This window comes from Alligator mississippiensis, chromosome 3 (assembly GCF_030867095.1).
Source record: "Alligator mississippiensis isolate rAllMis1 chromosome 3, rAllMis1, whole genome shotgun sequence".
NCBI classification, from domain to species: Eukaryota; Metazoa; Chordata; order Crocodylia; family Alligatoridae; genus Alligator; species Alligator mississippiensis.
Window position 1 is genome coordinate 63,592,522 of NC_081826.1, and position 26,762 is coordinate 63,619,283.

Consider the following 26,762-nt stretch of genomic DNA (forward strand, 5'->3'; position numbering starts at 1 on the left):
CTCGCTTCTTGCCGGGCCCGCGCTCTCCTCCGGCTGGCACCTTCCCAAGGACCTGACTGGGCCGGCCGGTCTGCCTGCAGCATCTCTCCCTATGCCTGCTTATCCTTGTGCTGCCCAGCCCTGGTGCTTGGTGCCCTGGTGCTGCCCTTGCCCAGGTGGGATGGAGCATCTTTCTACGCGAGTCCCAGTTGGGCCTTCCCTCCTGGCCTTGGGCCCAGGCTTCTCCCACTCCGGGACCATGGGGAATCCTGAGCACCCTGGCCCTGGCAGCTGCTGCTGGGGTGTCACTGCCTCCCTCTACCAGATGCTGCCTGGGACCAGCAGGCCCAAGCCACAGTCTGTAGAGGTCAGACACATGGGCTGTGAGGGATACATCCTCTTTCTCTTCTTTTTTTTTTTTCTCCCTCTTTCTCTCACAACATCCTTAACAAAGAAAGAATACACAAAAACAAAGGTAGTATATGAAGTGTTATTGTCACCAGGTTTAGAATTTTTAGAAAACATGGTATTTACGGGGGGGGAAGCAACATTTATTAGAGCAGCAATGATTATTAACTACATTAATATGCAGTGCATCCTGCCATGTTACCCCCTGCCTCAGTTTTGTTTTTCTGGCATGCCAGCACTCTAGTACATTACAAGGTAGACATTACAGTTTTTTTCAGCACTCCAGTGAAAAACTGTCTGTCTTGTCCCGTCCCCCCATTTGGTGGCTCTGGCTCCAGCTCTGGCCCAGGGCATGGGGGGAGCCCAGGGGAAACCGCCACAGCAACTTCCCCCGCCCTCCTCCCCCTCCCTCACCATGCAGTCTCCCCCAAGTTGGGGAGAGACCCTCATCTTGTATTTGAGTAAATAAAGTATATTTGTTTTTTCTAACACTTCCTTGTCTGTTTTCCAGAGTATTATGGAAAATACTATTAACTGCCCTTTCCTATGTGCTGTATAGAAGGGGGGTAATTTTTTTTTTAATTATTAATAATAATAATTACTTTCTTGATTTGATTGATTTATTTTATGGGGTTTTGAAAGTGTGAGAATTCCTGCATTCGCTTTTCCGAAACTGAGTATCCGTTTAGTCAGTGATACAAGTGTTCTGCTTTCCTCCAGCTTGACTATTGCAATATTTCTTTTTTAGTGTTCTGTGTATTCTGGCTTCTTTTAAATGGAGTAAGTGACATCTTAACAGGATCACTGACTATATGGCATGATGTATGCATATAGAAAACTAAAATGTCAAGTGATTAGAAAACCCATATAGTCCAGATAATATTTGGTAGCTGGAGGAGGGGCAGCATGTATTGTTCCTTTAGATTTTTGGGGGGTTTTTTCCCCCCTACTGCTGGAGTGTAAGTAAGGGAGGAAAGAAGAGTAAGTCTCTCTTCTGTTGTTGTTCTCTTTTTCTTGGGGGAGAGATCCTCCCAGTCTACTTGGAGAAGGAGAAGAATTCTCTGTAAGCCAAGATAAGATTAATCATGCTTTTGCCTGACTGACAAGTGTTAAATGATTTTGGTAAAAATGAAGCATTTTTTCTCTTACTTTTTGTTATAAAGATAAAGTAGTGTTTAAAATGGAGCTTTGTTCATGTGACTTAGACAAAATAACTGTACAAAATTAAAGTACATACCTATGACTTGTTCATATGCTGCATATATTATTTCATTTCAGGTCACATGAGCTGCGATCGAAGATTCTTTCATTGCAGTTGCTTCTGTCCATTCTGCAGAATGCAGGACCTGTCTTCAGGACAAATGAAATGTTTATTAATGCTATTAAGCAGTATCTTTGTGTTGCACTGTCAAAAAATGGAGTCTCATCTGTTCCAGAAGTTTTTGAGCTTTCACTTTCCATATTCCTTACCCTGCTCTCAAACTTTAAAACACATCTAAAGATGCAGATTGAGGTATGTTTTATAATGTTCAGTGAGTTGAACGGAAGGTGGGTGGGTATGGATGTGGATGTGTGCATGTAGCTTGGTCACAGAAATAGTGAATTTTTCTAAGGGTATTGTTTCCAAGGATTCTCTCTTCTATCCTGGCTCCCTGGCAAAAGACTGGTAAAACCTCTTCTAACAAAGAGGCCTTCTCTTTTCTCCCCCCCCTTCCCCCCCCCCCCCCCAAAAAAAAAAAAAAAAAAAAGAACAATGGGAGCTATCACTGGTGATTATCTTTGCAGTTATTGACAGTGACCTTGAAACATCTTTCAGGTACAAAAATATTCTGTATGGAATTTTATAGGCAAAACTTGGAAGTATAGTTTGAGCCCCCAATTTTTTTAACGTGTTGGCATTTTTAAAAAATGTTCAAATATTAGCATACTGCTCCAAAATTGGACAAGTAAAATTTTATTAGAAAAGCCTTTGTGGAGAAGGTCTTCTATCCTTCTCTTTCACCTTGCTGTTCCTTAACAGATTTTTAATGAAAGATAAGAAATGTATCTATGCAAAATATATACCAATAATACTTTTGAGTGACGTGGGAGCATACTGTATACTGCATACCTTTTGAGTACCAGACAAATTCAGTTTGTATGCATCCCTCCTTGTGAAAGCAGTCTCTTCTAGTTGGTTTTGGTACAAAATGAATTTTAAAGAATGGTGTCAGGATTCAAAAGTAGCAAAATTCTGCATATAAACTTGTATCAAGCCAGGTTCAGTAATGCAAGCAGAAACTGTGTGTGTTCTGGTGTCCTCAGCTCTCTAAGGTGTATATACTGTTTCACTCCTTGGGGCATAAACAAAGAAAAATCCATTTTCATCCTACCAATAAAAGTGGAATTTATCAAAGTCTGGATAGACACAACAGCTGTGAAAGTTTTCTTGCCAGAGGACAAATGATAAGCCCTGCAGGAGGCAATAATATCTGTAAAGGCTTAACCCCGTTGAAAGCATTTGATGATTCTTACAACTGTTAAGCTGTGTATTACTGGTCACCTATCCAAAGCATAAGACTGAAGTCTCTGATAGGTTAATTATGAAAAGGCTCAGTCCACTTGAGCAATATGGCTATACTGTCTCTTCAAGACATTCAGTATTTTCTCCTTTGGTGGATAAAGGAATTACTGGCTTGGTGTTACTTTACCATAACTGAAGGAGTTTAGTATTGCCAGATCCAGGCCAGAAAGTTGTTATGCTCTGGGAGCATTTAATTCGTTCATCTTTGTTTTGTGCTTATCTAGGAAAGATGACATTTTAAGACTCCTTTTAGAAGTAATTTCAGCCATATATAGCTGAAGGAGCCAGACTTGTACTTATTTTACTAGAAATAAAGGAGGTCTTAGTTGCAGTCTTGCCTTCAAGGAGAATAAAAATATTTCTGCCTCCAAATAAAATATGCACTTGTTTTTTGAAAGGCAGAATAAAGGCAAAAAGATGTTCCCTTGAAAATCTCTGTCTCTGAGGATGGAGGAGAAAGTATCTGTAGCCAGCAGCTAGGGAGCCTTGTATGCAGCTTTACTGTCACTTTCTTCTGGCAGAGGCTTAAGCAGCAGACACAGCTGTTATGTTTATTTCCTCAGTTACAATGTGCAGCACTATTTCAAGCAGCTGAGTTTTGGGAGGGAAAATTGCAAGTTGTATGTACAAAAGTATCACATAGTTTTCAGAAAATTAATGCATCCCCAAAAGCTTTTAAGCCTGTTGTGTTTATGAATGCACAGGTGTAGCCACTGCAGTAGAAATTCCAGTTTATTAGATCTGTGGCCCCCTAAGTCCCAGTCTAAGAGTCCCTTAGAAGGCAGAAAAAAGCTCATCTTAACTTCATATCTCAAACCTTGGTCCATAGTTCTGGTACTTTAATCTTTTTCCCATGGCAGGGGAATTTCTTTTGAGTTACATGCCAGAAAGTGGCCTACTGCATGTAGATCTGTTGGAGAAATTCAGAATGAAGCTAAAGCACATTAAGAGACTGACGAAGGACATGTTCTGAGCAAATGTTAATCATTCACCTTTTGCACTGTTTGTGTATTGGGTAAAGTAGAGAATTCCTATGGCTGTTGTGTAGAAGGAGATCTATCAAGTGTTGTGGGTGCTTTTTAACATACTTGGGAATATACCTGAAAGTAATACTTTTTATCCAATAACATAAGCTTCAGAAAAGATTAAGTGCTTGACCTGGTCCTCCCTGCATGGTTTTCAATAAGTTCTTATCTGGAACAGTAAGACCATTGTGCTGTATGGGTCTTTTGCCCTCTAAAAGGCCCTATACGGGAAAGATCTTCACCCTCAGTTTGTTCAAGCTCCCTTAGGAAAAATTGCCTGCCATCAGTCATTTTAGACAACGTTGTTGCTGTCTTTCCCCAAAAGAAACATTCCTTCCCTAAAGGAAAAATATCCTTATCCTTAAGTTTAGTCTGCTAATAACATGAAAAAGCATGGACTAAATCTTTTGGAACAAGCAGTATTCATTTTTTGAAAAATCAAAGTCAGCAATAAGTCTGGGCACTTGAGTTTGTCAGAAAGCAGAGAATCTTGAAGATGACTTGTGACTTATTAAAATGCTAAAATAGTTCATTGGCAGGAGTGGTAGCTGACAATGGATTAAAGAGGTGAAATTTCACAAGTACACAGTAACAGGGCAGTCTTATGCAGCATTTTATATTTTGAGAGTTTACAAATATAAAGGTTTCGTCCACATAAATGCTACTTTAGCAGCTGCTGGCACTCATGTGCTGTGATTCTTCCAGGGGTAGCAATCAGCAATGCTCCTTCTTATTCTGTTGGTATGCCCCTGTGAAGCATGGTCGTGTTTTTTTCCCCCCCCCCTTCCCCCCCCCCATCATGTCATAGCCTAGTGATGCCCTTCGCATGTAGGTAACAAACATGCTCAGTGCCCCAAGCTCATTATTTTATCCAGTAGATTGCTCTGTTTTGGATCTCTGTGACTGAAGACAAAGGTCTTTGCTCCACAATTGTATGGATTAAGGCAGGGGTATCATGTATAGCTTACAGAACAATTGCATCCATCCCATAGGTAGTCTGGTGGGGCACAAAAGTGCACACCTTTGGTTCTGCACTGCTGCAAGCCACTGCCAGGAGGCCAGAACTGCATGCTGGGGGAGGGGAGGGACGGGATGTGAGACAACAGTGGCACAGAGCCAGGAGCATGGGGCTGGAAGGAGCCTCATTTAGGCGACAGCATGGAATGCCCTTGAGCTCACAGCCTTGTGGAGTTGAGGGTGTGCGGCAGTGAGGAGCCTGGGGCTCGAGGGTGCCTGGAGTTCTGGTTGAACATGGTTTAATGCTGCTGCACATCCCTGGCTCCATGCTGCTGCTCGGGCAGAGTCCTGCCTGTGCTGCTATACATATGTGGCTCCTTGCCACTGCATGGCCTTGTCTCTGAAGTACCTAAACACATCTCTATGCCACAGTATGCCCCCAGACTCGCACTGCCGCCTGAATGTGGCTGCCACAGATCTAGCCTGGGAGGAGCCCCTGTGGTCTGGATCTGGCTTGGGGTCTGGCATGAGCTTGACACTCTAGGTTAAGGAAAGATGAAAGAATGGTTTTGAAGAATAAGAGCTAGCCTCATACAACAGAATTGCTACCACCCTTACCACTTGGGGGATCTGTGGCAAAGAGGGTCTTCCTAACACTGTAATCAGGGATTTGTGGAATGTGCTTCCTGATGTCACTTCCTGCAAACAGTGCTTGCAACGTAGTAGTTTCCACCATCTGAAGCTGTAGATTATTCTCTTCCTTTACCTTGTCTCATGATGGTCCTACTTTTCATAGGAGATCTTTTTGATATAACATTTCTGTTTCTACTCAAAATCCAAACTAATCCAATGAGAGCTGGATTTTTAGTTGGGATAATCTGATGGGCAAGAAAAATATAACTTTCTCATAGTGTTCTCTCAGACAACTTTTATCTGGAGTAGGGGTATTCAACTTGTGGCCTGTAGGCCAAATCCAGACCATGGGATCATAACATCCAGCCTGTGGGGCTCCCACACGGGTCAGAAACTTGGCAGCAGGGATTATGTGGAAGCAGTGTTTGGCTGGCTCTAGCCTCACCCAGGCCACAGTGGGATCAGGACTAGGGCACCCCCACATGTCTAGATTAAGTCAGGCTGTCATCCCTTCCATCTACATACCTGGATTAGGGTTGATTTGTGCCCTGCCCCTCCCCTCCCTCATGTCTGAATCAGGACCAGGGTGCCCTGTTCTTCCCCTCCCCCCACTTCTGAATTGGGGCTGCCTTGCCCCTGCCCTATGCATCCAGATTGGGACCAGGACTAGGCTGCTTCCCTTCCCACCCCCACCAACGTGTCCAGTTTAGAGCTATTCTGCCCAGCCCCATTTTACCCCAGATGGATGGAACGAGGTCAGGTTGTGCACCCCCCCCCCCCCCCAACAGCTAGATTGGGTCCGTTGGCTGGATCCAGCCCTCAGAAGGACCTAGCACTGCCCATCTGACCTGTGGGGCACCACTGATCTAAAGTCCTAAATTTATACCGTACATTTTTAATCCCTTTTAAGATGTAAAACATACTAATCACGTGAAAATATTTTTCTCCCCCAAGTAACTGCTTAATATATTATCCCTATACATTCACTCTTGTGCAAACCAGAATGTTGGCCTTTGGGGCTGAAATGTTTTATTTAACAGGTGGTTTGTTTTTTTCTTTTCATTGAATATTTGCTAGGTTTTCTTCAAAGAAATTTTCCTGTATATCTTGGAAACATCTACTAGCTCATTTGATCATAAATGGATGGTTATACAAACGCTGACAAGGATATGTGCAGGTATTAAAAAGCTTTTGGTTTTAGTTGTATTTTTGTGTGTGCAAAATGAGCTGTAACTGTAAATACCTCTCATTTGGGAATCTTAATTGTTTCTTGTGCTACCTGATGGGCTCAGTCAATATACATTTCATCATTACAGATGCCCAGAGTGTAGTGGACATTTACGTAAACTATGACTGTGATTTAAATGCAGCAAACATATTTGAAAGACTAGTTAACGACTTGTCAAAAATTGCTCAAGGAAGAGGCAGCCAAGAACTTGGCATGACTAATGTTCAGGTAAAACTTTAAACCTTTACAAATTATGGGTTTTGGGGGACTGATAATTTTAAAAGTGACACAATCGTTTTATTACATTAAAATGTCTGTTCATTTTTTTTTTTTTTTAATTTTTTTCTAGGAGTTAAGCTTGAGAAAGAAAGGACTAGAATGTTTAGTATCTATCTTGAAATGTATGGTGGAATGGAGCAAGGATCAGTATGTAAATCCCAACTCTCAGACAACTCTTGGTAAGATGGTAACTGACATTCTTATGTTTTGGCACTTAGTAAAGATGTGCTGCTTAGAAGCATCACTGCGTTTGTGCAACTAACAAGGGTTGCACAAGGCAACCTGGTCCATCCAGTTACGTATGCAACTGGTACTTCTCAAGGGTTTGGCAGTTGCACCTGATACTCACAGAAATGTATAAGATCCTATGTTCCAAATATGGTTTGTTAAGAGTATGTGTGTATATATATGTTGTATAAACTCATTATACAACAAAGTGCAACATGTCCTGGAAGGCCGGCATTTTCAAACTCGGTATTTAATGTTTGGCACCTAAAATGACTCAGTTTTCAAAGATGCTTAGTACCCAGGGCCCTCGCTGAATTTGGTTAGAGCTCTGGTTATTTGCATTCAGGCAGCTATCCTAAGTGCAGCTCATTGTTTTGGTAAGATAACTGCTCTCTATTTAGAAACACTACTTGTATTTGAAAACAAGGTTTTCAGTTTCACTTTAACTGAGGAATCCTCTTTGGTATTCCCTACTTACTTTTAGATTCTTGGGCCAAACAAAATTAATGAAAGTGTCTTCTTACATAACAGTAAATGTATCAATGAAGATGCTTATAATTGTAGAACTCTGTAAGAAGCTTTCTGAAAAAATGTAAAAATAAATTCACTGGAACTATTTTTAGTTTTTACTGATTGGTTGACTTTCAGGAAAACTTTTTTTTTCTTTTACAGGTCAAGAAAAGCCCATAGAACAGGAGAGTAATGAAACTAAACACCCTGAGACAATTAACAGATATGGTAGCCTAAATTCCTTGGACTCTACAGCTTCATCAGGAATTGGCAGTTATAGTACGCAGATGTCTGGCACTGACAACCCAGAGCAATTTGAGGTTTTAAAACAGCAAAAAGAAATAATAGAACAAGGCATAGATTTGTAAGTGTCCTTTCTCCACCTATGGGATGGTAGATTCTCAGTTTCAGTTGGAACTCTGAGGATTCCTGTTTTTCTTCCATTCCCCACATTTAACAGTTCCACTCTTCATAGCAGTTCTTCCTGTAGTAGTTGAGTACCCAAGTAGTATTGCCGCTGAAGCTTGGCAGCAACTTTGTGTTTCTAAACTGAATGAAAATAAATTAAGTATTCCACCACTTTAGCCTGAAGAACAAGAAATCCATGCTGGAATTACAGTATGTTAGATTTTGTATGATAAATAGAATGGTTATGGAATCTGTTTACTTACTAAAATTGTTCCAAATGTTCAGTGGCATACCCAATGGATTCCCTTAAGCTCAGGCTTGCAGATTGTCTCGCTGTCAAGCCTTCCAAGGTTTCAGACTTCCTGAGCTGCCCATTTCCTTTGTCTAGTGGTTTGCCATGGTTACAGACAGGTTTGGGGCCTTGGATGTTTTGCAGCTGTTGAAGAGAAATGGTTTGATTTCCTATCTTGTGGGAATTTTTTTTCTATTGTTCTATATGGGAGCAATTCCGTTGTTTGAATGTGTCAACGAATTCCATTCTTTTAGTCCATTTTAAGGGGGCTGTTTGGCAGAGTCCCTTGGGTATTGTGCTAGCAGTTGATAGGAACAAAAAGTAATCATGAAAGCTGAAAGAACATCCCTTGATGAAAGAGATAGGATAGGTCCTACTTGCTGCTGAAGCCTGATTTTCTCCAATCTTTGTGAGAAATCTTAAAGCAGGGGTTGTCAGCCAGTACTTGGAAAGGCCCTAGGGGATATGCAGCAGTGGTACAAAGAAGCGCAGGGCAGGGCCACAGGTACTTTTGTTCTTGCCACTGTGGGTGTGCAGGGAACTCCCCTATTGTTGATCAGCTGCCAGAGCACCTCCCTCCCTCCCTCTGCTTGTTGACCAGCTGCCGGGGGACTCCATGCTTCTTGACTGGTGCCGGGGTACATCAGCCAAAAAACATTGAAAACCCCTGTCTTAAAGGAACAGCTGGGACTTTACAATTTGACTGATTAAATAGGTTGTGCTCTGTATATGCTTTAACTGATTGTAATAAAATCAGAGTAAACTTGACTGTCATAAATTGCTTTTGGCATGTCACTTATGATACGAGTGAATTTGACCCTTGGCTACCTAGGTAAAATTGTTATGTATTCTAATTTCATGTTGACTTCAATTTTTCAGGTTTAATAAGAAACCAAAGAGAGGAATACAGTACTTGCAAGAACAAGGAATGCTTGGCACTACTCCTGAAGATATTGCCCAGTTTTTACACCAAGAGGAGAGACTAGACTCAGTAAGGAAATTAACTTCAAATATCTGTATTTTATATTGGTACCTATGTGACTGCATAAAAGAGCAAAAGGAAAAAGGTGCTGAGATTTCTGGACTGTGATTCTGGAAGGGTCAAATCAGGAGACCACTGCGTCCTCCTGTTGTGCCTAAACGTGAAATGACTGAGTGGATGTGGGCTGGGAATGGCCAGTGTATCTGAACTGGCCCAGTGAGTGTTTATCTAACTTATTATAGTGTATGTTGTGACTTTAGGCATAGCTATAACATTAAATTAGGAGCCTAAAAAGGTGTTCAGTAGGGGTGCACTGATTAAAGATTTTTTGGGCTGATACCGACGGCCCATTATTAACAAGCCATATCAGCCAATACCGATCTGATTGCCAATATGCAAGTCCAGCAGCTTGAAGAAGAGCATCCTGCTGGTAAATCTGTGTGGGGGGGGGGTAGGGGAAAGGGGTGTGAGGGGGGAAGGTCAAGGCCTCTGTGGTGAGGGAGGGAATGGAGCTGGGGTAGGTACTGCCCAGCTAGGGTAGGGGGTGGAGCCACAAGTGGCTCATCCAGGGAGCAGTGGGGGAGGGATTGCTCACCCCTGGGGGGGGGAGGCACGAGGGGCAGATACCCCCCAAATCTGTGTGCAGAATGAGGGCGGGCTGTGGGTGGTGCCCGGCTCTTCCCGGCAGGGGTGTTGGACCGAGGCTGTACTCGTGGAAGGTGGCAGCGGCAGCAGCACTGGGAGCGAAGGGCTATGGGGAGTTGGGGGGCAAACTTTGGGGTGGCTGTAGCCCCAACTATAGCCCCCCTCCCAGCACCTCTGCTGCCCACTCCAAACACAGCCCCAACCCCCCACTGGGAAGAGCCCAGTGCTGCCCCAACCTGCAGCTGACAGCCTGCCTTTGCCCCGCGCACAGATCCAGGGGGCATATGCCTCCTTCAGGGGTGCATGCAGTAGTGGGACGCTCCCCCGTGCCCTCTGGATGAGCCACTCATGGCTCATTCCCACACCCCACCCCAGCTGGGCAGAACCTGCCCCTGCTGCAGCCCCAGCCCCACTCCCTCCCTTACCACAGGGGCCTTGATCTGCGCCCCCCATTCCCCTTCCCCCAACAGACTTACTGGCCAGATGCTGCTCTCCAGGCTGCTGGGCTGCACTCCTGGCTGCATGCACACTGCAGCTGTGCCCATGCATGCAGGATTTATCAGCAACATTATTGGCCACATCAGTCAGAAAAACCCAATTGTCCATTTTAATGTCAGTTTTCCTTTTATCAGTGCCAATTACGATATGGACCAGTGTATCGGTGCACCTCTAGTGCTCAGTTTATGTATATGTTGACCAGCTTCTAAATGCATGGAACCTAGTTTGCTGCCAAATCTCATTATCCCTTTCTCCAAAATACTGAGTTATTTTTAGTGTGATAAACTGTTTTCCTCAACGGTTTATATTTCCCTTGTTGGATAACATTTACAATAAAATATCTAATGCTTTTGGATAGTTGAAAAGTAGCACAAATATGTATTGCCCTTATTTCTGGTGGAACAGAGATTTTTGTCCCTTTACCTGCCTTCTCCACATATTTAGCCCATGGAGATTTAAATGAGGTGCTAGTCCAGATTACTGTACAGTTTTGTCAGTTCTCATCTTGGACAGAAGAGTTACAAATGGCTGAGTAAATCTGTGACATTAGAAAGCAAGAGATCGGGGAATGGATAGATTCATAGCATCTTTGGCTTTATCAATTGCAGGCTGCAATCCAGTATGAAATCTTCTGCCCGCCTCAAGTCTGTCATAACGACTAACTTGCTCAGCAATACATAATCTTTTGTACGTGACTGCCCATTTGGTCGCATGCTATAAATGGACTCCTTCTTTTGATCTGTTATGGCACAACAAGGAATACAAACAGGAATGCAAATATATACTAATATAAATTCATGAAGTGTGTTCAGCCAGCAAAAGCAATTTTTTTGCATCCAAGTTTGCTGTTTAAAGTAGCTCTGTTTCACTGCAGGAGTAGGAAATGGAGGGATCTAAAGACTTCCCCTTTTGTGTAAATGTTTAGAACATTTTTACCCTGCCTCCAAATCCCAGTAGGGGTTTATTGCCATCACAAAGAAGGAACACTTGTTTTCATAATTAGGTAGGGAAATAAGAAATTTTAGTAAGCTTTTATAATTTGTTTTCAATACAGAAAAACAGAGGTCAAATAATAAAAGCTGATAATCCTAGATAAATTTTATGTAGTCCAGTCACAGTTTTGCATAAGTGGTGCAAAATGGTGAGTGAACAAAATTGGAGAGAAGGAAAAATGTAGGCAGAAGGTACTGGTAAATTGTGTGGGATTAAAAATAGTTATTTAGAAACCAGTGAGTTTTCTGAAGAAATGTTGTTTTTGATGGTAAACAAATCTATTTGCCATTCTTTCCAGTCCTCAGATACTGCTAGTACACCTTTTCCTTTCTAGCCCTTACTGGCTCAGCAATTAAGAATAACGCTCTTTCACTGGACATGATCATTCATTTCATGGGAACAGTGGAGATTATTGTGATGGGATGATTTAGTCATAAATCAGGGGAAAAAATCAATATTTCAAAGGTTAACAGTGATTGCTAGGTGAAAAATAAAGTTTCTTCATGCCGTGCATAAGGTCATTTTAAATAATTTTTTTTTTTTTTTTAAATATTTGTCTTCTGAAAATAAGTGCTCTATATTGTTTGGGACTCTATCTTTGTCTCTGTCTTCATTTTAGACTCAGGTTGGGGAGTTCCTGGGAGACAACGATAAATTTAACAAAGAAGTTATGTATGCATATGTGGACCAACATGACTTTTCAGGGAAGGATTTTGTTTCAGCTCTGCGCATGTTTTTAGAGGGATTTCGCCTTCCTGGAGAAGCACAGAAAATTGATCGGCTAATGGAGAAATTTGCTGCTAGATACCTAGAGTGTAACCAAGGGTACACAAACACTATTTTTACATTTTCATACTTTTGTGAAAATGGGTAATGAGTTAGAATTGGTAACATCTTGTTGCTCTGCTTTTTTCAGGCAAACACTCTTTGCTAGCGCAGACACTGCATATGTCTTGGCTTATTCAATTATTATGTTAACAACAGATCTTCACAGCCCTCAGGTATGTTGCTGTAAATATATTTTCTTAGAAATTCTGTGGCATAACATGAAATCATTCAACAACTGTGGCAATGTATTTATAATATCTTTGTTCAAATCTGTACCAGTACTAGTGTAAGAATTCTAGTAGCATGTATCTATGCTGCTTCTAAATAATGTATATAATCCTTCTTTTCAATTTAAGGCTCCTAATAAAGTAATAAATGGCATAGTCTATAGAATCAGTGGATTAGCCAGTGTTAAGACGACCTGTTTTAATTCTACGCCTGTTGACTGATTTTGGTCTTGGTTGGGTCTCTAGTGAATGACCATCATTATTGTAATAGCCACATAATTTTGTACTATTTAGTGCAGGTGACAGTTTAGTTGTGTGCAAGTTAAATTTTCTCTGGTTTGACAGAATTAATATTTGTCCCTGTGGAAGTTTATAAGATTTGCCTACTCTGCAATCAGCATCAGCATGTACAGATACCTGACATTTACTTTAAAGGAGTTATCCAGGGTACAGGAGGCAATCAAGCCACAACAGCTTAGAGCTCCTTTAAGGGCTAATTTGCCCTGCCAAGAAGCAGGTTGTTTCTGGACAAAATAGAAGTATGATGTGATGTATTAATATAGCTTGAGAGTCTTCAGTAACAGGCCATTTGTGCTTGTCTCTGTGCCAGTTTTGTGACTTGCTTTTCTGAGAGGATGAGCATTATTCTAAAATCTACAAATGAAAAATGACTAGTTATCCATAACTTGTTGGATAAATTTGATTGGATTCGAATTTTTGGCTCCTAACATTTACAGATTTCTTCCTGGGTTCTAGGTAAAGAATAAAATGACTAAGGAGCAATATATCAAAATGAATAGGGGTATCAATGACAGTAAGGACCTCCCTGAGGAATATCTATCTGCTATCTATAATGAAATAGCAGGAAAGAAGATCTCAATGAAGGAAACAAAGGAATTGGCAATACCTACAAAATCTAGTAAACAAAGTAAGTATAAGTAGTATGTCAGTTTTCCAAGTTGCATAATGTTATACATAGCTCTTCCAAATCAGTACACATTCCTGTGCCTCAAAGCTCAGGCCCAGTATTGTAAGTAATGCTCATTTGTTCAATACCAGTAGGAAGTGTTGGTGTCATGTAGTACATTTAACACAGTACCTACTCTGAAGAAAGCACACAATAAGAAACATACAGAATGGGACATGCTTGGAAATCTGTAAAGACAGAACAATCCAAATGAGCCCCTTTTATAAGTTCACTTCTTTATAGTCTGTTTTTGTTAGAATAATGAATGCTATGTTTTCTTTTAACTTAAAATTTAAGACCTAGAAAAAGCCTCAGGCCTCTGAACTTATTTGTGTTTTCTTGCACTTTAACCATGTGTTACTCACACACCCACACCCTCCCCCCCAACTTAATTGGAGTATTAGAAATACTACAACTTAGTATGCTATAAAATGGTAAAATATATATTTATTATTCATTATATGGTTAATGCTTTGCTCATTTGTGTCAAGCTGCACTAAGATAGCAACTTGAATATAATTAAATACTCAAAATTCAGCACTTAAAGTTTATTAAACAAATCTTTAATGGTTTGAATACAAACTTTTTCTTTATCAAAATATAACATATACATATTTATTAAATAATAGTACTAACTATTATAGTGGTATAAGTATGAACTGTGGTTAGGCAATTAAACCAATTATTTCAGGTCACCCTGGGGAAAATTTTCTAAAGTGCCTATGTGAAGTCAGCTAACGTTTTGAGCTATTTGAACTTAAGTTACTACTTAGAATTGCAGTATGTGGTAGGCAAACCAAAGATTAAAAAACAGTAAGTTTTACTAATCATAGAATCAGGAAATTAGGATTGGAAGGGACCTCAGGAGGTCATGTAGTCCAACCCCCTACTCATAGCAGGACCATCCCCAACTAGATTATCCCAGGCAGGGCTTTGTCAAGCCAGGCCTTAAAAACCTCCATGGATAGAGATTCCACCACCTCTCTAGGTAACCTGTTGCAGTACTTCACCACCCTCCTAGTGAGTTTTTTTTTTTTCTCTAAATATCCAATCTAAACTTCCCTTGCTGCAATTTGAGATTATTGCTCCTTGTTTTTCATCTGCCACCACTGAGAACAGTCTAGCTCCACCCTCTTTGGAACCACCCTTCAGGTAGTTGAAGGCTGCTATCAAATCCCCCCTCAGTCTTATGTTCTGTAGACTAAATAAGCCAAGTTCCCTCAGCCTCTATTCAGAAGTCTGGTGCTTCAGCTTGCCACTCATTTTTGTTACCTTCTGCTGGACTCTCCAATTTGTCCACATACTTTCTATAGTGCGGGGCCCAAACTGGACACAGTACTCCAGATGTGGCCTCACTAGTGCCAAATAGAGGGGAATAATTACTTCCCTTGATCTGCTGGCAATACTCCTACTAATGCAGCCAAGTATACTGTTGGCCTTCTTGGCAACAGTTGCATACTATTGACTCATATCCAGCTTACTGTTGTTCCCTGTAATCTCCAGGTTCTTTTCTGCAGAGCTGCTGCTTAGCCAATGGGTCCCAAGCCTATAGTGGTGCATGGGATTGTCCTAAGTGCAGGACCTTGAATTTATTTTTGAACATCATGAGATTTTTTTTTTTTAGCCCAATCCTCCAAATTGATTGGGTCACTTTGAATCCTAACCCTACCTTCCGGCTTATCTACTATACTCCTCAGCTTGGTGTCATCTGCAAACTTGCTTAGGGTACAGTCCATCCCATCTTCCAGATATTGGCTATAAAAATACTGGTTAATAAAAATTGAACAAAACTGGTCCCATGGCTGACCCTTGGGGGCACTCTACTTGATACTGGCTGCCAAGTAGACATCGAGCCATTGATTTCTACCCTTTGAGCCCGACCATTGAGCCAGCTTTCTGTCCACCTTTACAGTCCATTCATCCAATCCATACTTCCTTAGCTTGCTTGAAAGAATGTTGTGGGAGACCTGTATCAAAAGCCTTGTTAAAATCAAGCAAGTGTGGCGGGCCAGTAGGGGGAGCTCCTGCATTGAGCCTCCCACCTCACTACGCCTGTCCACCTTCCGGACTCCACGTGTCTCTCCAGGGCCGCCTAAGTCCTGGCAGACCCCCTTTCGAGCCCCACCGTAGAGTCTGGGGGTAACGTGTGCTGCCACCACCCCGAGAAGGGACTGTCTGGGTCCTGTGCCCTTGGGGAAACACAGGCCTAATAGTCCTACGGGTACTCAACCCAATACAAGAACTTGGGGCACTTCCCCAAGTCGGGGGCCAAAAAGCATGGTCTCCCATAGTCCACAGACCCAAGGGGCCTCCTGGGCATAATTAAACCCACCCCTCAATAAGTCTCCTATACCAGTCACAAAGGAGAACTTTATTGGTTACAGAGGGTAGGGTTAGAATAGGGTACAGGGTAGAGCAATATCAGAGAAATCCAGTAGAGCAAACTCCTGTGGCTGGGATAGATGCGAGATCAAAGGCTGAGTTACTGCAAGCTATATATCTAGTTGGATCTCAGTTAGCTTACTCTCACAAGTATCATCCAGAGGCTGTTGGAGATTCCCTCTGGAGGCAAGCAGTTCCTTGATCATGAGTTTTAAGAGAGAGAGAGCAAGTTTCAGATGGTACAGCTCTTCTTTGTTCCTGAGTATCCCTCATGGCTGCTGCCTGCCTCCTCCTGGCCAGGCTAAAATCTACCTGATCAACGCATCAAAGAGCTACTCAACACAGCTCACAAAGACACAGAGGGACAGACTTCCATCTTCAACTCCCTCTATGCAAAAATGAAGTTTATTTCTGACCTATGGGGACTTTTTAATATCTTTTACCATCTACACTTTTCCCAGAGCCTGACGAAGGGACTTTGATTCCCGAAAGCTTGCAGAAAAGGGCAGTTTTCTTGCCATTTTCCAGTTACTCTAATAGAAGGTGTAATTTTGGAACCAAGAGTTCTAGTTTTTTGTATTGCTAAAATTCCTAAGTGCTTAGAAATGGATTCCTTGAGGACCCTCTGTGACTTTTCCAGGGACTCAGGTGAGGTAAATTGGTTTGTAATTCCCTGCATCCTCTGTCCTTCCTTTCGTTAAACAGGGACACCGTTTGCCCTTTTCTGATTGTCACAAGTTTTCAAAAAGAATAGCCAGTGGCTCTGCAATCACATCAGCCAACTCCCTCAGCATCCTTAGGTGGGAGACCATATCAAAAGACTTGCTGAAATCAAAATATATCGCATCCACCAAGCCCGTCATCTTATCAAAGAAGACAGTCAAGTTGTTCGGGCATGGCTTGCCCTTGGTGAATCCACGCTGACTGTTGCTAATCACCTTCTCTTCCAAGTGCTTAAAAATGGATTCCTTGAGTACCCACTCCATGATTTTTCCAGGGACTGAGGTGAGGCTGACTAATCTAGTTCCCCAGATCCTCCTCCTCCTCCCCCTTCCTTAATAATAGGTGCTATATTTGCCCTTTTCTAATTGTCTGGAACCTCTCCCAATTGCCACAAGTTTTCAAAAGATAATGGTCAGCATCTCTGCAAACATATCAGCCAAATCCCTCAGCACCCTCAGATGCATTGTATCCAGCCCCATCAACTTGTACATGACCAGCTTTTCTAAGAAGTCCTTAGCCTGTTCTTTCATCACTGAGGGCTGCTTGCCTTCTCCCAAAACTGTGCTGTGCAGTAGAGTAGTCTGGCACCTGACCTTGCCTGTGAAGACCAAGGTAAAAAGGCATTGAGTACTTCAGCCTTTTCCTCATCATCTGTCACTAAGTTACCTCCCCCATTTAGTAAGGCACCCACACTTTCCCTGACTTTCCTCTTGTTGCTAACATACTTGTAGAAACCCTTCTTGTTACCTTTCATGTCCCTTCCTAGCTGCAACTCCAATTGCACTTTGGCCTTCCCGACTTCATCCCTGCATTCCCAAGCAATATTCTTATAATCATCCTAGTCACTTGTCCAAGCTTCCACTTCTTGGAAGCTTCTTTTTTGTGTTTAAGCTCACCAGGGTGTTCCCTGCTAAGCCAAACTGGTTGCCTGCCAGACTTGCTATTCTTCCTGCACATTGAGATGGCTTTTCCTGTGCCCTCAGTAAGGTTTCTTTAAAATACAGCCAGCTCCCTTGAACTCCTTTTCTGCTCATACTGGCCTCCATGGGGATCCTGACCATCAGTTCCTTAAAGGAGCTGGTCTGCTTTTCTGAAGTCCAGGGACCATACTCTGCTGTTCTCCTTTCTTCCTTTTGTCAGAGTCCTGAACTTGATCATTTTGTGGTCGCTGCTGTTCAATTTGCCATCTGCTTCTAAGTACCCCACCAATTCTTCCCTGTTTGCAAGCAGCAGATCAAGAAGGGCATGGCCCCTGTTTGGTCTTTCCATCACTTGCACCAGGAGGTTGGCTCCAGTGGTCTCCAAAAACTTCCTAGGTCAACTTGCTGTATTGCCCTCCCAACATGTATCAGGGTGATTTTAAAGTCCCCCATGAGGACCAGAGCCTGTAATATAGAAACTTCTGCTAGTTGTCTGAAGAAAGCCTCATCTACCTCATCTTTCTTGTCTGGTGGTCTGTAGCACACGTCCACCGTGACATCACCCTTGCTCTTCCCTCTTGCCTTAAGACTTTCGACAGACTGATCTGCAGTTTCATACTGAAGTTCTGAGCAGTCAGACAGCTCTTTTGCATACAGCACAACTCTTCTCCCCTGCCTGTCCTTCCTGGATATTGCATACCCATCCATAACAGTACTTTAGTCATGCGAACTATCCCACCAAGCCTCTGTTATTCCAATCTCATTATAGTTCCTTCACAGTTCTTCCTACTTGTATCCCAGGCTCCTTGCGATCATGTACAGACACCTGAGGTAATAGGCAATTGCCCTACTTTCTCAGGAAGAATGAGGAGGCCTCCCATGTTGCCTGCTCCTCCTTGTGCTTTCTCCAGTTCTCCCACTTCCTTCAAGGCTTTGGTCTTCAACCCCCAGAAAACCTACTTTAAAACCCTCCTCACTAGGTTAGCAAGCCTGTGTGAAGATGCCCTTCCCTCTCTTCATCAGGGAGATCCCATCTCTTTCTAGCAGTCCTTCATGGAATAACATCCCCTGGTCAGAGAAGCCCAGTTTCTATTGACGACACCACGTACACAGCCATGCATTGATCTGCAGGATGTCTCTGCTCCTGCCCAGGCCCTTAACCCTTGACCAGAAGGAGGAGGAGAACACTACCTGTGCCCCTGTCTCCTTCACCCTTGCACTTAAAACCCTGTAGTCTTTTTTTTTTTTTTATCTTCTCAATTTCACCCCAGGCAGTATCATTGTTGCCCACATGGATGGAGCAGCATGGGGTAGTAGTCAGAGAGTCACACGTGTCTTGGTGATCCCTCCTTGGCTGCTTGAGTTTGGGCTCCAGGCAAGCAGCAAATCTACCAGGACAGCAGGTCAGGCTGGTAGATGGATCCCTGTATCCCCTGCAGAAAGGAGTCTCCAACCACCACCACCCATTGCTTCCTCTTTGTAGCACTGGTCTCGATCCTTGCCTTGGAGATTCCTGGCTTGGCCTCTTCAAACAATTTTTCCAGATGGCTCGGACATGTCCACATCACCATCTTTCAGTTCGTTGCCTTCTGAGAAGCATTTTTCATAGTGTTGTTTCATTTGGGCTACCAGGCATAGCATGTTTGTTTCACTGTTTATATTTAGTACCTGTTCTTCTTTTTCCCAGTAGAACAGGAATTTCTTGAAAATATTCCCAAATAGCATCTTTTTTGGTGACCTGCAACCACAGCAGTTTACATTCAACAGAATATTGTTTCTTTATACTATCATGAACCCAGCGTTGGTCCTCTCTGTTGCACATAATGCTTCTTACTCTGCTCCCTTCTCCACATGATAAATTAACAACAAACCAAGACTCCTCCTCCCTGTGACACATACCCACCACACCTTTGCCCCCCCCCAACCTTCTTCCTTAACAATCCATGATTTTAAAAATTGTAACCCTCTTGTCTTGTGTGCTGCAGTATTTTAGTTTAGAGACATGGATAGAGCACTTGAAGTTAATGTTTACATCTCTGTAAAATATGCAAAGGGACCAAGAAAGGCCATTTAACTGAAGTACCCAGAACCATTCAAAAGTAAGGGGTTGGTTGGTAGTTACTGAACAGATGATTGTGTTTCTATAAGTTGGAGAACTTCTTCATTATGGGTGTAGAATCCTAAATATTCATAATTTGAGAGCTCAGCTAACCAGATCTCAGATATAGCAAATGAAATGGGAGTTTGATACCATGCAAGTGGGCTCAGTGGATATTCCTGAACCAGGAATATACATGATGGTGTCTCCTGAAGTCAAAGCTCTGGCTCAGGTCATTGTACTGCATTCAGGATTTCCCTTGTATGTTATCAACACAAAAAGTTGCTGGTAATGTGTATTTCATAAGGGAATACATTATGATCTTTTCTTACTTAATCTTAGCCTGCAGTATTGAGTTGTCTATAAATTTCTCTTTTGTGAAAGTAGCTGAATTTATACCTGGTTTCTGGTATTTCTTCATAGGGTAGGTCTCAATTCGGGTCAGAAACTTTCTCTGATGTTATGTTGCCATTTAAATGTATAGATTTCTCTGTTCATTAAAATTTAAGGTTAATTGGTTTATTTTGATTATTAAATTGATGTAATTTGTTTATTATACTGTAACCTTTTGAAATATAAGTGTTTAATGCATTTAAATAACAATACAAGTTACTTAAGAGACTTGTTGGACAGAATAAAATGTTTTTAAAAAATGTTTACAGGTGTGGCTAGTGAAAAGCAGAGAAGACTTTTATATAATTTGGAAATGGAACAAATGGCAAAAACAGCAAAAGCCCTTATGGAGGCAGTAAGCCATGTTCAAGCACCTTTTACTAGTGCAACACATTTAGAACACGTGAGACCTATGTTCAAGGTGAGATTCATATGTTCTTTACTGAAATTTTAGTGAGATGCACACTCAACTTAGTGTTATGCCTTTGTTGGGGATTTGTTGGAAATACTATAGGGATTCATTCTGAGAGGTTGTGTTTGGTCTTCCAACATTTCTAGAAGAGAGTAGTTTGTTGAGTTAAGTTACTTTACAGCATTATTTGAAGATATTGGGGCGGAGGCGGGGGACATGGGGGCAGAACTAGACATAGGACTCCAGATGTGGCCTCACCAGTGCTGAATAGCTGGCAGCTCTCCTACTAATGCAGCCCAGTGTACTATTAGCCTTCTCTGCAAGAAGGGGGGGTACCCTGTTTGGCTCTTTATTCAGCTTATTTTCCCCTAGTGGGAAGATGCTCCCCCATCTAGATTTCTTTCCCCTTTTTACCATTTTTAAATTGTATCCATTACTCTCCCACAGTCAAAGCCCTAGTTGCTGCCAAAGCTGTTGGATATGTTATCAGTTTCTGCTGGTATAAAGACCCTTTTTAAGGTTACAGCTACAAACCAGCTGGGAGATTACCAGTAATGGGCTCTGCCACTTTTGCTTTAGCCAGAAATCCAGCATTTAACATGGTCTAGGAATCATTGGAGCTATTTGTATGTAATTTAAAAACTTGATAGACTTTTATTATCTCTCCTGAAATTCTGGTGTCTTATAGGTTATATTTCTTATCATCCAATACTCTAACAAGAATAATATCTAAAGATCCTGTTGGTTCTTTTGTATACATTTTCTTTTCAATTATAAGCAATTGTCCATGCCTGAAATAGTGTGCCTCATTAAAAAAATAGGTGAGAAGTTGCTTCTCTATAACCTTACTAGGGTTTTTTGGCTTTGTGTTTTTTCTTATCTGGAAAGCTAGTAGCACAAGCCTTTTTTTTCCCCATCTAATTTAGGAAATAAGGCCCAAGTGTAGTATTTTCTATAATCTGCTTATATAGACTAATTCTAAATTATGTTCTTGACCAAGTTCTGTTAATCAGTTCAGGAGAACAAACAGTTAGATATATGCAGTTTTACTCATGAGCTCTGTTAAATGCTTGAATTCAAATATAAGAACAGTTAAAAAATCAGTGGTGATTTATTAGGATATATAAACATATTCATAAATGCTTTAAAAATCTGTAATTGGCTAGTACAAATTAAGGAATGGGAAGTTAATAACCTTCCCCTTTCTGTGCGACTTACTTTTTTTTAAATACTGATCCCTTCTAAAAGATGGCAATTTTATATTCTATTCTCTTTTTGAGAGAGAGAGACAATACTGCACTGAGCTACCAGCAAGTATATCACTTCTGTCATGATTCTTTTGTTTTAGAAGTCTGCTCCAAAACATTCGTGCTTTCACTATTCAGATTCATAATATAATAATTGCCACCCATAAACCAACTTTGTCAGCAGGCATACAAGGAGCTTGTGGATGAGATGTTGGAACAGTGTTTGGCTTTCCAGCAGAACTATCAAAATTAGTTTTAGTGAAGCATTTTTGTTTTTATGAAACAGTAAACTTTGATGCAAGCAGCTCAACTTTCGAGCCAATTCCCTTTTGAATTTCCAGCTGGTGCTTTTGGCATCCATGTCAAAAATGTTATCTGATTTAACTACATCTGTAGAAGTTTAATCTGTAATCTTAGGTCTCATAAATTCAGGTAGGTCAAATCTTAATGTGTCAGAACACTAGGATTGGAAGAGACCTCAGGAGATCATCTAGCCCAATGGTTCTCAGCCCTTTTTGTAGCAGGGCCCATTTGCAAATATCAATGGCCAGTCTTAACTTAGTGCCTCTCACTCCTGATCCACTGCCTCCCAGCCCCCCAGTGTGTGGACCCAGGGGGGTGGGTATATGGGGTGGGGAGGGGTATGTGTTGGGCCTTGCAGGCCCCAAGGAATCCCTTGCAAGCTGGAACTTTGCCAGCCTGCAAGGGAAAAGCCAGTTTCCCACATTTTTCTCCTTTAAAGCTAAGTACAGACAGTCCAAAAGTCCAAGGCTGAATTGATTCAGTCTTTGCAGGTTAGTCTGAGCTGCAGAGATTTAAATTAAGACAAGTGAACAGATATTTAATTTTGATTTGGGAAATACAGCCACATGCCTGCAGTGGCTCAGGCTTCCAGGTACCTCTGGGACATAGTTCACAGTTGCAGCTAGCAGTAAGTTTCAGCAGGGGGAAGGAGCATTTAATCCCCCTCCCTACCCCCACATTTCCCCTGCAGACTGAGCTGCATCCCCAGGTGAGCTTGGCCCCAACCCTTGTCAGCCAGCCCTCACTGCTCCAGCTAGGGAGCAGAAGGGTGGAGCCAACCCTTCTCTGCTGGAGCAGACAGCTGCCCAGGGCTTCAAAGCATACTGGGATGCTGGGGGCTGTGATTTTAACTTGAACCAGGAAGGGGTCTGGGGCAGAAGTTTCATAAACCAGTTTGACCCAAATCAGTTAAGTCTGTTACTACATTCAACCAGGTTTATCTTAAACCAGATTCAGCCATTTTGAAACTAGTTTATGTACCCTGAGCTTCTGTTCTGTTACAGGCATAAGCCTGTTTCTGATCACTTAAACTAGTTTATGCGTAACTTCTGTTCCTAGCCTAGAGGAGAATCTATTTTTAAAGTTTATTCACTATCCTTTTATATATTCTTGTGACCCACTTCTGAGTCATGACCTACTGGTTAAGAAATGCTAAGATTCTAGCCTAACCCCATACTCAAGACCAGAATCATCTCCAACTAAATCATCTTGGTCAAGTATCTGTATCTGACTTGCTCTTAAAATCACAAAGGATGGAGATTCCACACCCTGTTCAAAGAGTAACCAACCTCAAGTGAGAAAGTTCTTCCTAATGTCCTACTTAAGTTTTCCCTTGCTGCACTTTAAGAAAACTGTTCTTTGTCATGTCCTCTTTGGCCATCTCCAATAATCCATCTCCATAGTCCCTTGAAAAAAAGAAAACTGTCACTAAATCATTGGGTGGTAATTTTGAATTAATTAGTGATTGTATGCTTCAGTGGCTTGATGACCCCAAACTAGAGTGGCTGATGTTTGGATGAGGTATAAAACCATGTCGCTCTCCACTCCTGTAAGAGAGAGGGTTCCTTTGGTCCTGTTGCTCAGTGGCTTTTGCTACCACTGCATCTGTTTCGAATCTGAGGGGATTATAAATAGTTATTACTGGGACCACTCCAGTCATGCTGGGGCTCCTGGGAACCCGAGCTTCTTGTAGTTGGGATGTGTAGCTGTGTGCAACCGTGGCAGATCTCTACTGTTGTTCAGATGCAAGATCATCTTAATCGGTGGATTAGGGAGTATAAATCCTTTCTCCACCCCACATTGTGCCCAATTGAACTGCTCCATGAGTAGTTCTGATCAAAAAGTCAAATGTCTTCCAGAGTCCAGGTTGTCCAGTGGGGTAACCTGGTTAAGAGTATGGACAGGTATTTGTTGTACTGCTGCAAAATGTCTCACTACCTCTCTGGTGCAGCTGATGCTAACCCTTGAGGTGGCAGTCAGATTGGGGGTCCAGGTATGGACCCAGCACTCCCCTAATTCTTGTACAAGAACAGGGCAGTTGATGGCTAAAAATGGTATTTAGAGGTTTGCTTTTGGGAATTGACTTATAGGTAAAGTAGATATGCATTAGAACAATGGTCCAGGGCAATGGCAAGGGTTAATTGATTTTGAAAAGCATGGTTGTCACACAGTTGCACAGCCTTCAAGGCAGACAGGGATAGACACAGACTGGGGAATTGTAGGTGTGTACCACACCGTTCCATAACATAAGGTGGCACCAGGTCTCAGTGTCCAATTGCAGAGCCCTTGGGCTTTCTAGTTTTGGGGAACAGACCAAATTAGGAGAAGACTGGGAAAGCCCAAATTAGGATGTATGCATGTGATGGGCTTGTGAAATAAGGGAATATGCTGACAGGACCAAATGTGGACAGTATGACGACCACAGAAAAGACCAATCGGCGATACCCATGGATGAAGAGTCGTCAGGAGGGGAAAAGAATTCAAAAGAGAGGAATTCAGAACAATACAAGGTCCCTGAGAGGGGAACTCGAGGCACCACGGACAGAGGGCATACCACCAGCCCGTCTCATCCACCCCACTGGGTGGGCCTCCGACCTCCAGGTTGCTGACAGCTGACATTCAAAGGAGAACCTCAGAGTGAAGCTCGCGTCCTGGCCAGACGTACCTTGACTCTGATGACAGCCCTAGGACTGGTAGATATAGAATTGCTTGTATTATTCTTACCCGCTATCACTATGTATCAATAAAATTTCCCTATTATGGAATGGAAAGGTCGTGGTTGGTCTGAGGGTTTGCGTCTGTTTGGAACAAGGTATCTGGGTCATAAATCTAGTGCCAACACAGTAACCTCTTAATTTTTAGTGGAAAGGAGGAAAACAGGATAGGCTGGGTTGAAGAAGCAGGAGGCTTGACAACTGCTCTTCTGAAAATAGGCTAGAATGGTGGTGCTTGACCTTCTGCCCTTGTGGGCCAAACAGGTGGGACAGGACTGTTCCACAGGCTAGATTGAGTCCTATGTACCAGGAGCAGTGCCACCTCTTATTCCATGCTCCAGGATTGGGTCCCTGGCACCACCCCCTCCAAGCCTTCTACACCAGGATTTGGCTCTGGAGCACAGTGCTGGCCCTGCATGTTGGGATCATGCACCCAATCCAGTGCACAGGGTTGGGGGCTCTTGTATGGGTCCAGAAATATGGCAGTAGGGGAGCGGTGCCACTGCTCTCCCACCAGATTTCCAGACCTGTGTGGAGCTCTGCAGGTTGAATAACACAGGGTCTTCAGCTGGGTCTAGCCCATGGGCCAGGGGTTGAGCACTCCCCTGTGTTAGAATGATCCAGGAAAAAGATTACCTGCATCACCCAGTTGTTTCCTATCAGTATTTCTGGATGAGTTAATGACATTGACTCCACTTAACCGACCTAATTGTGACTTCTGGCTTCCCTAAGCAAATTACTTAAGCTCTCTTAAGAGCTTTAGGATCTTTTTGGATGAAAAGCACTATATGAACATGTAATCTATAGCTGAGAGTAGCAAACTTTTGGAATGAGCCCTTCCCTGTGCCAGGTCAGGTCCACAGTGCAGGCACATATGTTCATCAGTAGTTTTTCAAGATCTATGGTTACCTGTTAGTCTGACTCTTCAGATAGGAGCAAATTTCTGAAGTTTGTGCCTTTCGATGTGGGTTGAGTTTGGCACCTTTTCAGTCAAATGAATTGTACCTTTTCCTGTGGAATCAAGTGTTTTAGAGTACTAACAGGCAGAAGACAGGGTAGAGATGCACCTTATAGAATCAGCAAAGTAAATACATAAGCTTGCATGAACAAGAGCTCATTTCCTCAAGGTCCTTGTGTGTAGCATCTGATGAAGTGAGCTCTTGTTTATCTTTCATTCAGTTAGTCTATCAGGTGCATCTCTACTCAGTCTTCTGTCTGACTTGAAACTAACGTGGCTAAGTACCTCTATCTACTCCAAATGTTATTGGAAATCTTGATCGTATATTTGTTTCGGATCATGCAAAATAGGATCAAAAACTATCTTGTATAACTGATCTTTTTTCCAGCTTCCAAAGTTGGCACTTTCAACTTTTTTAGATTTAAAAAATGCTTTGCATAACATCTGTTTTGTCACTAGAAGGCATGTTTAGTAATATGTCATGTGCAAGCTGTGCTGTTAATTCAGTCCTTCTTTTCTTCCCCCTTTTTCTGTAGCAGAATGTTGACTTCAATGTTGTTGTTGTTGTTGTCCTCCTTATACACTCCCACCCTCTCGATACTGGAATAAAGTTTCTTCTTACTCAGATTAACATTTAACAGCTTGAAATACTAATGATTATTAGTGTAAAACACTTGGCTTCATGTATGTATCCATTCATGTATTACAGTTGGCTTGGACACCATTCCTAGCTGCGTTCAGTGTGGGTCTGCAAGACTGTGATGATACAGAAGTTGCCTCTCTCTGTCTGGAGGGTATCCGCTGTGCTATACGGATTGCATGCATTTTCAACATTCAGGTAATACTGAAGATTAAGGCTACACAGGAGTATTTTGATCCAGGTACTGTTAATGGAATGAGAGTACATTATCTAATGCAATGGTTGGCAGTCTCTTTAGGCTTTGGGCTATAATGACTCAATT

At 42.2% G+C, this 26,762-nt stretch overlaps 1 protein-coding gene across 2 annotated transcripts in view; it reads left to right on the forward strand.

Moving 5' to 3' along the window:
* ARFGEF1 (ADP ribosylation factor guanine nucleotide exchange factor 1) overlaps window positions 1-26,762 on the forward strand; it is a 146,822-nt gene that overhangs the window by 85,779 nt on the left and 34,281 nt on the right. For both annotated transcript variants that reach the window (XM_059724005.1, XM_006261995.4), the window contains exons 10-20: window positions 1,666-1,900; window positions 6,643-6,742; window positions 6,882-7,021; window positions 7,143-7,251; window positions 7,973-8,174; window positions 9,390-9,501; window positions 12,248-12,453; window positions 12,545-12,629; window positions 13,440-13,611; window positions 20,436-20,587; window positions 26,510-26,638. In XM_059724005.1, the coding sequence (XP_059579988.1) occupies window positions 1,666-1,900; window positions 6,643-6,742; window positions 6,882-7,021; window positions 7,143-7,251; window positions 7,973-8,174; window positions 9,390-9,501; window positions 12,248-12,453; window positions 12,545-12,629; window positions 13,440-13,611; window positions 20,436-20,587; window positions 26,510-26,638 (1,642 nt within the window). The remainder of the gene's footprint in view (window positions 1-1,665; window positions 1,901-6,642; window positions 6,743-6,881; window positions 7,022-7,142; window positions 7,252-7,972; window positions 8,175-9,389; window positions 9,502-12,247; window positions 12,454-12,544; window positions 12,630-13,439; window positions 13,612-20,435; window positions 20,588-26,509; window positions 26,639-26,762) is intronic.